Source organism: Eleginops maclovinus, chromosome 9, assembly GCF_036324505.1.
Source record: "Eleginops maclovinus isolate JMC-PN-2008 ecotype Puerto Natales chromosome 9, JC_Emac_rtc_rv5, whole genome shotgun sequence".
NCBI classification, from domain to species: Eukaryota; Metazoa; Chordata; class Actinopteri; order Perciformes; family Eleginopidae; genus Eleginops; species Eleginops maclovinus.
This window is the reverse complement of record NC_086357.1, coordinates 17,495,641-17,511,459: the sequence shown is the minus strand read 5'-3', so window position 1 is coordinate 17,511,459 and position 15,819 is coordinate 17,495,641. Positions and strand designations below refer to the sequence as shown.

At 37.4% G+C, this 15,819-nt stretch overlaps 2 protein-coding genes across 2 annotated transcripts in view; one reads left to right on the top strand and one right to left on the bottom strand.

Annotated features, from left to right (window-relative positions):
• Positions 1-143: 143 nt before the first annotated feature.
• Positions 144-4,710, bottom strand: LOC134870218 (protein ANKUB1-like). The gene is given in 7 exon segments (XM_063892303.1): positions 144-448; positions 885-1,725; position 1,774; positions 1,845-1,959; positions 2,350-2,566; positions 3,764-3,904; positions 4,621-4,710. Coding segments are annotated over 7 exon segments (1,488 nt in total). The 3' UTR covers positions 144-365.
• Positions 4,711-6,416: 1,706 nt separating this feature from the next.
• The window catches only part of rnf13 (ring finger protein 13), a 37,267-nt gene continuing 27,864 nt past the window's right edge, over positions 6,417-15,819 (top strand). Inside the window, exons 1-3 of the mRNA XM_063891349.1 lie at positions 6,417-6,649; positions 9,146-9,389; positions 9,610-9,690. Of these exons, the coding sequence (XP_063747419.1) occupies positions 9,276-9,389; positions 9,610-9,690 (195 nt within the window). The 5' untranslated portion in view covers positions 6,417-6,649; positions 9,146-9,275. The remainder of the gene's footprint in view (positions 6,650-9,145; positions 9,390-9,609; positions 9,691-15,819) is intronic.

The following is a 15,819-nucleotide window of genomic DNA, read 5'->3' as shown; positions in this document are numbered from 1 at the left end:
GGCTGCAGTGGGCTATGTTACTACATTTCAATTTCCACCAACTGCAATTCATTTAATCAGAAAGGCCCTTTATTGGAATTTATTAAACACAAAATTGCATTAAGTAATTATTCACTTCTAGTAATTAAAACACGTTTTTAAACCTGAGCATATGATGTCTATCAATCTCTATTTCTGTAAAAAGCCATAGAAGGCAGATACTTTGCTATAAATACACAAAGACAGAGAGGTTTCATTTCAATAACGCATTAAGCCTGAGATGCACTCTTCAGTTGTCACTCAGAAGGATTCTTCGTTGTCCACAGTTGTAGATGCAGCTGATGGGAGATCCATCAGCAGTTTGGCTGATGGTAAACATATCTCGATCAGGCCATAGTATAGAGACGCTTCTTTATTAGGGTCCGGGCAATGCTGAGCTGCTTCAGCCACAGCTTTTCTGTAAAGTTACAAGCATAAACACAATAAAGTAGGGTTGCAAGTATTTGTTTGACAAAAATAAGTCAGTGTTAATCAATATGAATTGTAAGTGTGGTGAAACAACTTCAGGAAAAAAAAGAGGCAGTTTTTAGTCTCTATTTTATTTCTTCTTAGAGAAACTACTTAAATATGAAAAAAATGTTTTAATATGAAAATATATGTAACGCCTTTAACTTAAATTTTGAGTATTTTGAAAGCCCAAATTAACAACGAGAAACTGATAGAATTACAAACAAAAAATATGTGTGCTCTAAATAAAATGACTCGAAGAAATACAAATTGCTTCACTGACCCTTTGCTGTCAATTTTAAAAAAAGCAAAAAAACATTTATGTTACTAATGTTATTGCACATGCACAAATATAGCCTTCTGCTAAGAAATGGATTGTAGAAAAAAGGATAGAAACCTGGCTATGGTCAAGCAGTATATGGCATTTTCTCTTGGTGTTGTGCCAGACGTCAGAGACGCAGTCAGAATATGGGAAGATCTTTGCTTGGGAACACTGTGTTTGGAAATATGTGGCAGTATAAATTTCCTTCTGCATAAGCTGCTATTATCCTGGCAGATTCCATCCAATAGACAAGCTTTCTTACTTTCCACATCTTGTTCCCGCTCTTTTTGCATCTCTTTAAAGTCACCTTGACTGGAGAGCTGTGAAAGTAAGTTGCTGATGGGAGGCGAGGATTGCAAAGCCTTGGCCTTGATTCAGCTGCTTGGTTTTGTTACAGTTTTCCTGGATTTGGAAGACATGTATGGCTGGTAGAAACCATCTACCAGCAGCTTATCCCCCACCGTGGCTTTGAAAGCAGCACTGTACTGGCATTGATTGGAGGCTGCCCTTTTCTGCCCCAAACTCACCCAGCGTTTTATCTGGAGGTAAATTTGCATTGGCAGGGACATGTTTGACAGGGACACTACTGAGCACAGCTTGTTTGCTAAGTATTGCACACAACCCCAGCTACCGTGCTGAATAGCGACTTTCAAAGGATCCTGACCTCCAGGGTCCCTACAAGTCAAGCTCAAAAGATTATTGGTGATGAAGAGTTTGAGGATGAGGAGCTGGTTGCGCTCTGCAGCTATGTGGATGGGACACTTTCCGGTGTCTCTGTGGGCGGTTTGCTGGCACCACTGGCGGTACGGATGGACCCCAACTGGTTTCTCAGCATGCACCCCTCTCTCCAGCAGCCAGCCTGCCAGATCCAGGTGACCAAAAGAGGCAGTGATGTACAGTGCCACCTGCAGCTGAAACTTGGTGAAGCAGATCAGAAAATATTCTCTATGCATGTCAGATTGCACTCTGACTAGTTATGGATTAACTGAAAGACAACAGTTCTGTCACACTTGTATTTATGAAAGGAGTTTCTGACCTCATTAACGGCTTCTTCTCCAATAGGTGGATCTGGACGGTCAGTTTGTGGCCCAGCAGGCAACCCTGGAGGAACTCAGTCCAACCGTCCCAGGTATCCAAACAGAGAGTAGTGCCTTTAAAACATTTTTTAAAAATAGTTATACAGGGTTGGGATTTTAAAATAGATCAGAATCATTCGTTTTTTTCCTACAACATTAACTTCAAATTTGTATTTAAAAAATAATCTAATTTGAACGTGCAACATTGCAATTTGGGTTTTTTTCTAAGAAAGGAACGGTCTGTTATTATTATGAAGTTAATACCACCTAACATTCAGTACTTATTAGAGGCTTAGTACATTACACAATTTAAAGTAAAGTAATTTAGAAGCCAATACAAAACATGATATAATCTAACTTTTCACTGGATCAATCAAAATGTTATGAGCTTTGACAATAATGAGCTACATAGCACTCACTGTGCACTAACACACACCATCTGCATAAACAGAGAGCAGGCCGTACCCACTACAATGGCGTAGTCTTGCAGTAGGTTGCAGTCATAGAGCTGTACACCTGCAGGTGTGCTCAGTCTGAAAGTGCTGACAGGGAGGCCGCTTTGCATGGACACCTCGGATTTCAATCTAGCCACGGAAATATGCATAAGTGCCTCACTGCCCATAATTGGTAGACTTTTTCTTGTCACAGCATTGAATACACGCATCACAGGCCTTCGTTCACTCTGAAAAAAAGGATAAGGGCCTTGCAGTTAATAAGACAAAAGAATACAAAGACTTTAGTGGATGAAACCCTGTGTTTTATCCCTTAAAAACTTAATTAAGTTAATCTTATTAATTTAATCTGTACTCTGATTCAATCTAAAACATTGCCAGTGCAAGTGGTGTATAAACAAATAGGAGTTTAGTGCCCCTCTGTGGTTGAAATTATGTACAATAAAATAAAAAAAATTGCATCATATTTTGAGAAAAATACTGTATACAGTTTTGTCTCTGGATAACTTTGCTCAGGGAAACCCAGAGCCTGACACGTTTTGATGTACATGTTTATCCACAAAAGATCTGCACATGATTCACCATCTTTAAGCAAAAGATTTACACTGAATAGTATACTCTGGTGCAATCTTGAGGAGAAACTTTTTGAAATAAAGCTTTAGATAAGATACACAGACCAGGACATAAAAAGTTTTGAGAGTGAAAGGGACCTATATAATGTAAGGCTTGTAGAAGTTAGTACAATTTTTATGAGAGGATGTAAAATGATGACAAAGGGACACACATGCATGCTTACCACCGTCAGCTTTCACAAAACGTTGCCTGGTGCCTGGAATGTTTCCCAATAATAAAAAACAACTAAAAAGGACACACTAAAGATCTCAGACAGCAATAAACTAACTTGTCTCCATGCAGCCGCTCACATCTTGACAAAAAAAGAAGTGACAAAAAAAAAATACGTTTGTAAATAGGATGTGTTTGGTGAGAAAAGATTTTATTTTTAAGTGAAAATATGAAGAAAAATTAGTTTTTTTAAGTGAATTGTCAGTGTGTGAATGAGGGGACTGGGGGTCCAATATACAGGTCCAGCATAAGGCTTCAGTGACAGCAAGCATAAACTGTACTGAAGTGTGGCTGAACAATACAATATGGACCAGCTCCAAGAGTAAATGTTGTATAAGTATCTTCTAATTTCTCATCAACTTTTATTGGGTTTTATTCTTTAAAAAGTATTAGTCTGCAGTAAATTTGAAATACAATGCAATACTCGTTTGATGCAAAACATTTTATGAAAAAATGACTTTTAAAGTTTAGGCCTGAAGAAAAGATGGACTCAAGCATTCTCCCTCTGCATCATCATGCTGATTGTATTAACTGCAAAGCACCAAATAGTTTCACATTTCTAAACCCTTTTCATATTTTAATACCTTTATCAGGCATCGGATGGCACTGCCCCTTGTGATGCCCACATCGCACAGAGCCCAGTTCTCCTCTAGTGCTGCACCGCCGTAGCTCAGCTCCAGGTACTGGTGCTGCTTGTCATCTGATAGTTGTACCAGGAAGTTATCCTACAGAAAGGGACAGAATGGAAATGTATGGAGCCGGATAGAGAGATGAAAACATTATTGATATCCACTGCTCAGCATCTATGGCTGCATTTGCTTTATTTGTTGTCTTTTTTAATACTTTATTGCAAGGTTTTGCATAATGAGTTATCAGTTGCGACTTTTGATACATGTATTAATTCTGCCACATTTTTACAGTTTTGTACTATTAAACTGAAGGGAGATGTTTTAAACATTTTCTTTTAGTAACAAAAATACATTTCTTTCCAGACATACAGATCCGGAAAAAATGAAGAGACCACTTTATCTCCACATGTATTGTATGGCAGGCAACCATTCCAGTGTTTGTTGAATTTCAACCAAGAGAAAAATAATTGTCAGTAGTTTATAGAATATCATTTCTAAAAATTATAATAATTTAACTTAAATACATACCTATAGATAATAAAATAATAAAACAAGAGAAAATTATAATGCGGAAGTGGTCTCATATTTTTTTCCGGGGCTCTATACTATAATAAATATACCTAATCGCAGTCTCGCAATTTGTCTATTCCAAGAAATATAATGGCAAAAATATGATAAATACATCAAATGGTCACTTTTCCCTCCAGCACCATGTCCAAATCGTCACATACATTTTCAAAATATAGTCAAAGCACGTCAAGAAATGAACAATAGTGATGTTCCAGGGCAACCACTGTTTAGCTTTCTATTACCTTAACCATCTGCTTTAAGGCCCCCACAGTCTGATTGGGAGGGATGTCAAAATGCTCACAGGAGGAACCAAAGCAGATGACGACCCTCATGGTCAGGATATCGTCCTCCGTCCGCTTGGCCCCTCTGTGGTGCTCTGGCTGGCCAGAGAAGTGTGGGCGGTGAGTTTGTGAGAGGCAATGTCATTTGAGGGAAGGGGTTCGTAGGTGGGTGGGTTTGGAGGTAGCTACTGTGAAAATTAGGAATTAACAAGTGAATAAAAGACAATGCTTTGACCTATTAAATAGTTGTGTATCCTAAATTCCATTGTATGGAATTTGAAATCATTATCAAAAGTCTTAAATGACTATGTAAGGACAGGAAAAAAAACAAACCTTCAAAATGATACAGGTCTTTTATGTATATTGAGTACTTGAAGAAGAGATACTGTACATCTCATGATGTGTTGTACGCTATTGACTCACAAAACTGGAGTTTGATGTAATCTAATGTCACCTGCACACATGACCTGCTGCTGTTTATATAACAGGCTGTTTATATGTACAACAGAAATTATACCTCACAAAGTCACAAAGTTCAGGTGCAGTTACGGACTTACAATCTAAAGGTACACATTACACCGCAATACAGGAAATGTTGTACATCAGCATATCTCACAGACTCAAGCAAAGTAATGAACATATTCGAGCTTATTTACATTGTTGTAGTATTTTTTTTGATTTGTGCAATAAACCCTAAATGCACCAAGACACCACAGCAAATTTCACTGTAAGTGAAAACCTATAATAAACCAGATTCAGATATTGTACAAGTTATGTATGGAATTAAATTTCTCATTGCTAATATAACATACAATATGAACAAATGAAAATGAGTGAACACAATTGGAGAAAAAAATCCAACCCAGCAGTGTGACGTCAGCCCTTCGCTCTGCCTTTTAAGGGGAAACAAAAGTACAACCCGCTGTTTTCCGAGTCGGAGGATCTTTACAGTAACTTGAAATGTTTTTGATAGTTTTACAGGGGACTGCTAATTTGCATTTGACCTTTTAAAATCTGAAACTGTGCACATCCGTTTTGTATTTAAACCGGGCTTGGAGCAAACAATGAATATGTTTCTCAAGGTTCAAAATCTTAAAGTTTGGATGATTTCCTGTTTTTAAGTCAGTCAGGATACAAATAAAACGTAAACCAATCTTGCATATTGTTTTACTCACTCCTTTTAAACACCATGCATTTTATATTAAACTTTGAAAGTTTAGTTGCTCTAATTTCAATTTCAAGTCAAGCTTTCCATTATTTTAGGTTTGTTTTTAATGCTATTGTTTTAATAGTTCTCCTAACCTTTTTTAAATACACATTTATGCTGACAAAACATTTTGTTTTATTTTGGTATTCATTTCTGTACTGTACTGTTGATTGAAGGAAGACATCAACGTCTTTCCATCTATATAATCTGTTTTACTTGTGTCCAATACAACATGATCCACTAAAGAGAAGGTGCATATCACTAACTAAAGAGGGTGCTAGAGAATAAAAACAGTTTGAGACTTTTTTTGAGGAGGGAGGGTACCAACATTTGCGCTAATGAAAAAAGAGAATATACATTTCTCCATTTGAAATAAATATTTCTTCAAATGTTACATTCAGTAGCCAGTTAATTTCCTAATGTAGCTTTAATACAGCTAAAAGCTGGAGGCTGCTGGCTCAGGCAGTTCACTGTAAAAGGCAGTAAATGGTGTGCCGTCACGTGGATATGTTTACGTCTGGAGTCACTTCCGGAATTGAATGATTGACAGATGGTCCGTCCAATCAGAACATGCATATGGAGCAGTGCATGTGAAGCTAGCGGAGGAGATTAAACTGTAACGTTTATGTTCATATTTTTTGACACGCCGTCCAAACGGGATGAAGTCCATCCAAAATTTTCTCTGTTGTACATATGCCTTGACCCGACTTACAGTAAAGGAGAGCGATGTCTCCACCAGCAGCTAAATTCCTGGACAAGATAAACCTCCAGGCAGAAATAAAGGTAAACACCCACGATAAGCCAGCTAGCTTTCTGTGTTAGCACTATGCTAACATGGGTACAGGACGCTCTGTTTTTATGGCTAGATGCACGTCTTTAAGGCTGTCCACGTCTTTATTTATCTGTATAACAACACTATAAAACACTGTAGCGAAGTGACAATGACTGACACTAACGTTACTAGTGATATGTATAAAAGCAGTTAGGAGTGGACAACGTAACCAAACATCAGTCACGGGAGATATAGGGTTTGAAAGTTTAACACGATTCTGTGAAGTCTGGTGATCGTTGTCAATGTTTACACTATGATTGTCATTAACTTGTTTGTTTTTTAATCACTCTGGTTTGTAAAGGCAGCTGACCCACTTTTACATTTTGTGTTTTTCTCAATAAAATGGGACTGTTGTCAGTTGATGTTTAGTCATCGGTGCACAGTTGACATGTTGCTTTCACTTCCCCTTGGTTTTGTGTTAAGGATTTAAGAGGACCCTCTGTTGTCTAAGCCAGTTTTACTGTCATGTTTCTGACTGTGGTGCCTCAGAGTTTTTATATACCATGTAATAATAATGTTTATTGGCATAATTCACACCTTCTGTTTAAATTGACAATACATTATAGTGACACCCAGCGGGTCATCTAAGAAATCAATATCTGCCTTTTGCAAATATGTGTGTATCATGTTCTACATTATGACACTTATACATAGTGCAGTTAAACATTAGGGTTTGGGGGTATGGTGTACTGTTAGACAAAAGGGAAATGTCATGACATGTCAAATAGAATTGGACTTTACTGAAAGAATTGTTTTTTTCCAGCATCATGGGCACCTTCTAATTGTGGTGATGTTAACAAAAGTCTGGTTATGTCTTAGTATTTTAATTATGCTATCGAACAAATCAGGCTGTGCCCTGCTAAGTATATGGAGTATGGAGACATTGTTCCATCGAAAGTGACAGCATTAGTAAGATGGGAGGAGAGAAACGTGACCTTTTGAAGCCTCAATCCCTTTTTACACTGATGTGATTAAGACTAAAAATGTACTTTTAAAGTGAATTATGCAGATTGGACATATGAAGCAGGTGGCATTTATTGATCTAGAAATGCTTGATTTTAGCAGCTTTTGGTTTGAAAATATATCAGTTGGCTTATTGGTTTTAATCCCAATTGCTAGTTCTTATTTTAACCATAAACTATACTTTCCTTATAGTATAATTAATAGTTTTGCAATGGGTGTTGTTCATTTCAAACTGCTTATTCCTAGAATATTTGCAAAAATGGGTTTAGTTTGAGGCGAATCAGGATCTCTGAGGTACAATTTAAATTGTTTATGAAATGTTATGCCAAAATGAGTATTGACATGTTTCCACATTTGAGTTGAAGCTATTTAGTGATTCCAGATGCCAAAACACAGTGTAATATTTGATAATACAAGTGCTACTATAGCTCTACCATATCTGTTCGAAGCACTACTGCTACAGTACAGATGTTTAATGCCAATATATATAACCTAGACAAATGGTGGCATTGCACACAAACACATGATGTAATAATTAAAAGACAGCCATGTTTTTCCCAAATGGTCCTCAACAAAATAGGTAATCCTCAAACCCTACTTCACTTTGCAGTTTGACCACACAGCTTAGTAGTTTAAAGCCTGTTGGTTGGTTTCCCCTGACCCAGTCACATGATGCCCTCTGCTGTGTGAACTCATACCCCTTATCCTGGGTTGTCAGGCCTGAAGCTAAATTCTGTCCATATGAACATATTAATATACTTGGTTTCAAACTTAACTTCAGTTGTGTGGAAGCACGATTTAAAACTACCTTCTTGTCATCTGGTGAAAATTCTTGTATTATCAAGTCTCAATCTTGATAGCAATTTCAGTTTATCCCAATATCATGCAGCCCTAGCCTCTACTGTCCTCTTGCTTCTTCCTGCTTTACATCTTAAAATGAAAAAGTAGTACAAATGAGAAGCACCAACCAAAAGAAACAGATGGTCCAGAGTACCTTGTGTATATCCAAACAGTCATCTTTACAGCACTTCTCAGGTTGTCTGTATAATTTATCATATATGAACTGGGAAGGGGTATCATTGACACTAAATCATTTCCAGCTGTTGTCAAGAATATCAGCTTTGCTTTGACACTGTTGCAGAAGATTGAATTCAGTATTGAAATATATGATCAATGCACTCTGATAGCTGAAATACCACTCACTTCCACAACGCAGCAACCCCCGGAGACGGACACATGTGGAGTGGGATAATCGAAAGACCAGATGCAGGATTAGAATAAACTGAGGCTTGGACAGTGCACTGCTGCAGCCGTTGACACCATTCAAACACCTGAACATAGCATTAAACACCACTTTTGGCATAAGGAAAACTAAGAAACTGCAGTCCTGAATTAAATGTAAATGTCTGTATTTGAATCAAAGTCAGTCAGTAGTATTTCATCAGTGTTTATAAGTTAAGGCTTAACATTGGTGTCTTTTCCAGGTGTAACGACAACAGACGGGTGGAAAGGGGTTCCACTGCAGGCCAGTGTGTGTGGTAATTTGTGTGTGTATGGTTGTCTATGTTTATGAGTGAGTGGCATAGCAGCTGGGTGTTGTAACGTGATGCCAAGATGCTGCTGTCTCTGGGAATGCTGATGCTGTCGGCCACTCAGATTTACACCATCTTCACTGTTCAGCTCTTCGCCTTCCTTAACCTGCTGCCCGTGGAGGCTGACATCGCTGTTGTGAGTGATTTTAATTACATATAGGACAATATATAGAAACTTGTAACAATAATATAACAATAGAAACACAATCCAGATTAGCACTAACATGGTACTGTAGATATTTCACGTTTAGGTTTTGTATTTCTAAGTCACTTAGTGAAGTTCTATTTGTCAATGCATCAGCTTTTAAGAAATACCTTGAATCAGAGTAATCAAACCTCATCTTTGTATCTTTCAGTACTCATTTGACAACAAGACTGATAACTTTGATGACCTGCCTGCACGGTTTGGTTATCGGCTACCCAGCGATGGACTGAAGGTGAGTGCAGAAGGCTAGAGTTCTTTATCTGACCAACTACTTAGATGGTTTGCTTTAAGGCTTAATGGCAAGTCCAAGGTTTATATAATTCTGATTACATTTTTCCTGCCATTTTTCCACTGAATGACAACTAAACCACAAAAACATTAAACAGAAAGACTTTGTTTCTTGGTGAGATGAGAAGATTATACATGTGCCAGGAAGTGAAAAAAAGCATCCCTTTTTTATGATCAAAGCAAACAAATGTAAACACACAATATGTATAAATGTGTTTTCAAGATTTTGCGATTTTTGTGTTAATATTTATGTTCAATATAGAATATGTATTGCTGCCTCCAGCATCACTTCAAAGATAGGATTTGAGGAAGAAATTTTCAATTTTCAAATCACATACTGGTGTAAGGGCCTAAATGAAGCTCTAAGTTTAATAATGTTTAATTAAACTGCTCCCAAACATTACTCTCTTTATTGAGCATTGTAATACATTTGTGTTGTTGTGAGTTTTCTGTTTGCAAACCCCCCCAACCCAGCAACCCGCGCATTGCTGGAACCACAAAGCTTACAAACAGAAGGGATGATTCATGTCTGCCATCTAAGCCGGTCATTGTGAAGTTTCCCACTGTCAAGTGCCCAGTTGTTGTTGCACAAACGCTTGTTAGGGCACAGAAGTAAACTGATGGCAAAACACTGTATGCCTTCCTTTGTGTTAGTCTATACGTTCAGGCTAAGTAGCGTATGTCTGCACACTCTTACTCTTTCACCGCCCCTTATCTGAACTTAAGGATGCTATGTTTAGCGTCATTACTTCATTATAGCTTTCCTAAAGCATTACTTTGGCATCGTGACACCAGTTGTGGTCCCATGGTATATTTTAGGAATCAAGACTCTAGTTCAAAATGATTGGTGACTTCAGTCTGACAACATAGTTTGCAGATGCTAAAGGTGAACACAACCGTGGAGCGTTCCTATTTTCTGTGGAGCAAAAAATAGTCTTACACTATAATGTATTATAGTTTGATATAACCATTTTTTATTAAGGGTTGAGGTTGGTTTAGGTTTTAAGAATAAACACATCAATTTATTAACTTAGCATCATGATAGCTAGACATTCCTGTTTACCCAGAAATATAAATTGTGTCACATCCCTAGGGTGTTGACACCCCACCCTAGTTTTGCGGTTGTGACTGTCGTGTCACCAGGCAACAGCAGGGATTATGACATGCAGTCATATTGCTCTCTGTATGTGTTTGAGCATATTATGTATTGTTGTGTGTTATAAAAGCTGAGAGATGACTTGGTCTTTATGTTATCCGCTCTACGTCCTAAATCATAATCTGATCACTGCAGCTTATTTTTCACCTCTGCTGTCTAGCCGGGGCAGAGACGGCGTGTGCCACGCAGACATGCTGCCCTATTCCCTGGAGGCTAAACTCAAACTTTCCAGTTTTAAAGTTTCCTTCCTCTGACCTGCCCATGTCTGTGTCTCTTAGGGCACTGAGTTGTTTTCAGATGTTATTTACTGCTGCACTCAGCAAAACTGTAACGTGAGAACACACCCACATTATAGCAAGTAAAGAATCTGGGGTAGTAGAAGACTTGCTGTGTTTGTCAAACATTATGGATACCTTCTCGGCACTGTGACAACAGTTTCATTTTGTTGCAGATATGTCTAGATAGTTTGATGTGCACTTAATCGTTGTCTGATGCCATTTAGATCTATCTCTTCTCACAGCCACAGCCTCCCTTTAAATGTATTGGCACTAGTTGCAGCTGCTCTAAATTCGACCCGTACAGATTGTGTGAGTTTTAGTAAATGACAAATATTTAACTTATTTTAGAAATGTATGTTCTTTGTCTCTTCCTACCATTTGTACAATAATCTCCTAAATAAATATGAAACAAGGAAAAAGAAACACCTTTTTTAAAGGTATTTAAATAGCCGGTTACAAGACGTAGGTTTATCTGGCAATTTTTCAACAAAGTCATTTGTCAATATTTAAAGTATATTCTGTTAACTGACACTGTACATTGAAAACATTTGGCATCCTTTTTTATTATAATGGGTTAAACTCACTTCAGATGCACTGTGCTTGCAGTACTGCAGCAGTATGATGCCCGGAGAAACCTCTGGCATCACAAGGCAGCACAAGCCTGTTTACCCTTGAAGGATTTCCCAAAGGGACCGTGGCTTCACACAGAGCCCTCCCTGTTTCCATTTAGAAAACGGTGGCTGTTTACAGTCGCCTCAGAGTCTTAGAGCAAGGCCACTACCAGCTTGTTAAAACCCTGAGGATGCAACAGCTCTGCTTTCTTAAATATATGAAGAGCACAAATGAGAAGTTTAAGTTAAGTGATGAATGTGTTAAATGTAGCATAAAAAAACAATGAAACTTTAAACTGTTTTAGATTTGACACTGTATGTCCCTATCAATATCTGAATATCTGTTTATAGTACACATATCTATATATTATACATATCTGCCATATACATCTGTTATACATAATATATGCATCTGTCCATACCTCCTCATTCAACAGTGTAAAGTATTTAAATACTTTCAATGTATTCCACATATGTATATATTTCACATCCTCAAATCTTTATAGTTGTTATTGTAAATATTCTTCTCTCTTTTTGCACTATTTTATTAATCTTATTTGCACCATGTATGCTGAGTTGTTGGAGGAGCATGGGACATAAGATTTTCATTGCCAACATATACGTTGTATATGCTGTGCATATGACCAATGAAACCTTGAAACCTTGAATGAAAAATGCTGACAAATATTGTTTTTTAATCTCAAACAGTGGACTTGAAATGACTGATGAAACACTCAAAAATCTAGATTGTGTTTTTAATTTGCATGAACAGCAGGGAGAATAATTTCTCGTGTTCACAAAGCTGTTGTTGCCTTCTGAAATTCTGACATAACACACTTTCATAAATTATGAAAAAAGGAAGTGAACTTGTCTTCTAAGCAAAAAAGGTGGCGATGTTGTGCTGCCGCCATAACATGCAACATTTCCATCTGAAACGAAGACGAGCAAATTTCTTTTTTCTTTTGGTAGAGACCTTTTTTTTAATGGAATGGAAAATCCACTTTAAATTGTGAGTCATTGAGTAATGGCAGCGACTTGGGTTTAGCACTGTCAGTGTCTATTTAAGAATGAGCCTTACAAAAAACGATGCCCATATGAAAATAGCTGTGTGCCCTTTTTGCAGAGAGTTTGCGGCACACCACTCAGCTTTTTTTCCATGCGCCCAATTTCACTTCCACAATTACAGACTGATTTGTAGTCTGAAAAAAATGATTACATTTCCTTTGGAAAGTCCTTGTGGTTTTGAGGATGCAGCAGCAACACTGGTTAACTGACTAAAATACACTCACCCTGTAAAATGTATTAAAAAATACAAGTCAGTCTATTCTTGTACCGTTAAAGTCTTGAAGGTGTCTTTGTGCTTAATCAGAACTCACGGAATAGATGGACTTATTCAACACGATAACCACTTAAAACTGCTTCAAAATATTTCCGGTGTGGCTGACTTATTCTGTTACTTTAGAGGCAGCAAAATCCCCTTCATCCTCTCAGTCTCACGGAAATGCCAACATTTACTCAAACCTCAGTTTTTCCTCTTGTTAAATCTAGGTACATTGGATTGAAGCTGTGGGCATCCAAATCTCTCTCAATATGTCATGTCTTTCCTTGAGTATCGCAGGTCGAACTAATATAGAAACATAGTAAATTATGGAGGCTGTTTTTGCTTGTATCCCATGTCTTTTTGTGTGTTCCCTCTCGTTGCTTTAGTTCCTCCGGAATTAAAAGATGCATGTTAAGTGAACTAAGGACTGCACATTTTCCAAAAGTGTGATTTTGAGTTAATTGCTGTCTGTCATATTTTCAAGTGTAATGTAATTGACTTGCTAACTTTTCTAAGCTTTTCACTGCAGTAATGGGTTGCCAATTTACCTAGATTTAGTGGCCTCACCTGACCCAAGTGTGAGGATATATAGGCTTTGAATAACAAAGTATTTCCCTGAATGAAACCAAATTAAATTACTGGGTGGCCTAAGGTGTAATGACAATCCCTGCTCATCCTTGTTGTTTATATAATTAAACCAGTACAGCCCGTAGTCTGAATAAACAACATCTGCTGTTTCAACATGTTAGAAGGGAAATGTTCACTCAAGAGGAAGTAGGCTTTTTTGTGTCCGTCTCTACAGTGGTTTGTCATGGGGATGAAGCATTATTGTGGTTTCTTACAGCACCTGCATGAGTGATTTGTGTTGTACTTGATTCCGGGAAATTGAGCTACTCATAGATGTTTTATTGCCGATAAACCCTGTTATTGTCCAGATGATTCAAAGTGCGTTAAAAGAAATATACTTTCATGTCTAAATAGCTGCTTCAGTACACTGTTCTTTTGTGCTGTTGAAAGGTTAAGTGCAGTAATGGTTTCAGTAAGCTGCTCAAAGGTAAATGCCACAAGACGCTGCACTTAAAAAACTGAAACGTTGACTTAAATTAAATGTTTTATGTCAATACATTTCACATAACTGTATTAGGTTAGATGATAAACAATAATATTAAGTTTAAATAAAACAAATATTAGGTTCAACTTAACATTATTGCTTTCAACTAACCTAATACAGTCTTCCAAATCACTTTGTTTTGACTTAGTACAAACTGCAGCTGCCCTCACAAGGTATGTTCTGATGCATTATTTGGGTGTACTACTTTGTCCTAAAATGTCGCCTTGAAGTTTGACGCTTTCAATCATATTTTCTGCTGCACAAAGCTTTGTGGTTAAGAATATAAAAGAACACTGAAATCTTTTTTTAAGGCATTTTGAATACTACATTTTGGGAAATACTAAAGCTTTTTCTGGTATACTACAGGTATGCTTGCACATGTATTTCAACGCAGTGAAAATCTGTAGCCTCACCTGCTTCCTATGGCCTCATTCATAATTTAGGGGTTTGAAGTGGTTCAGGAAGGTTCAAGTCTGGAATCTGAACATTGATTATTGTGTGTCTGTGTTTGCGTGTAGACTCACAAAAGCTTTAATCTCCTCACAGGAAGCCCCAGTCAGTCAAGAGCCAGTTATTAATTCATCCGAGCAAATCTGTAAACAAGCCCTACAGCGAGTTTGTTAGTGGTTGGATTAAGTGTGATCCCTGTGAATTATTTTGGAATCGTCCACCAGAGAAATCTCCCTCAGATTTAATTCTGTAACAACAGAAATCCCTCTGAGTGTGAATTCACTGCGTTAACGGAACATGAAAAAATGAAAGGATTCTGACTCTTCTAATTGTCATTATTATTGGTATCGGTATAGGGAGGATCTGACTCAGTGTCACAGCAATTAATGGCTTCAAGTGTCTTTATATACTGTAAAATGTTTCAACACTATATGGTAAAGATTTTCAAATTTAGGAAAATAGGAGCACTGATTCCAAGTAAATATTTTCATTGTGTTGTGTATGATTTCTGGCATCTGAAGAGGAATCAAATTAGACAGTGTATCCTTACCTGGCATTTTTGTTGTCTAACAAGTCTAATTAAGGGAGCATGGCTACCTTTTTTATAACAATAATTTAGCCAAATATTATGCGATTTTTACCTAAATATCACGTTTCTTCCTTCTTGCCACAGTCTTGTTCCTTCTCCGTGACACTCGTTACTAATAATTGTGCAAATCACAGTACTTTTCAACATCACATGCTTGATGAATACGCTATCATCATGTTTGGTTTTTCCAAACTTTGAGAGCTTGACTCAAGACTTAAGCAAGAATGGACATTTAGTTTGGTATCATAACAACACAAGCTTTCCCAGGGAGCTTGTTTATAATTTGTATACATTTCATGAACATATCCTTATATATGTGCACAACCGTACCTCATATTTTCAATGATCTTCACTACACAGGATGAGTATAAACTACTAATATTGTTACCCATTATGTCAACCAGCTTCAAGTCTGACAGAGTAGTGGAAATATATAATCAGCTTAAAGTTATATAAGATCAGTGTTGTGTCACTTTTTTGGTCTGGAAGCATTTTAACTACGTCTCCTTTCAGGATTTCCTCTTCTTCCCCAGTTATTTCCTGTTTTCACTGTTCTC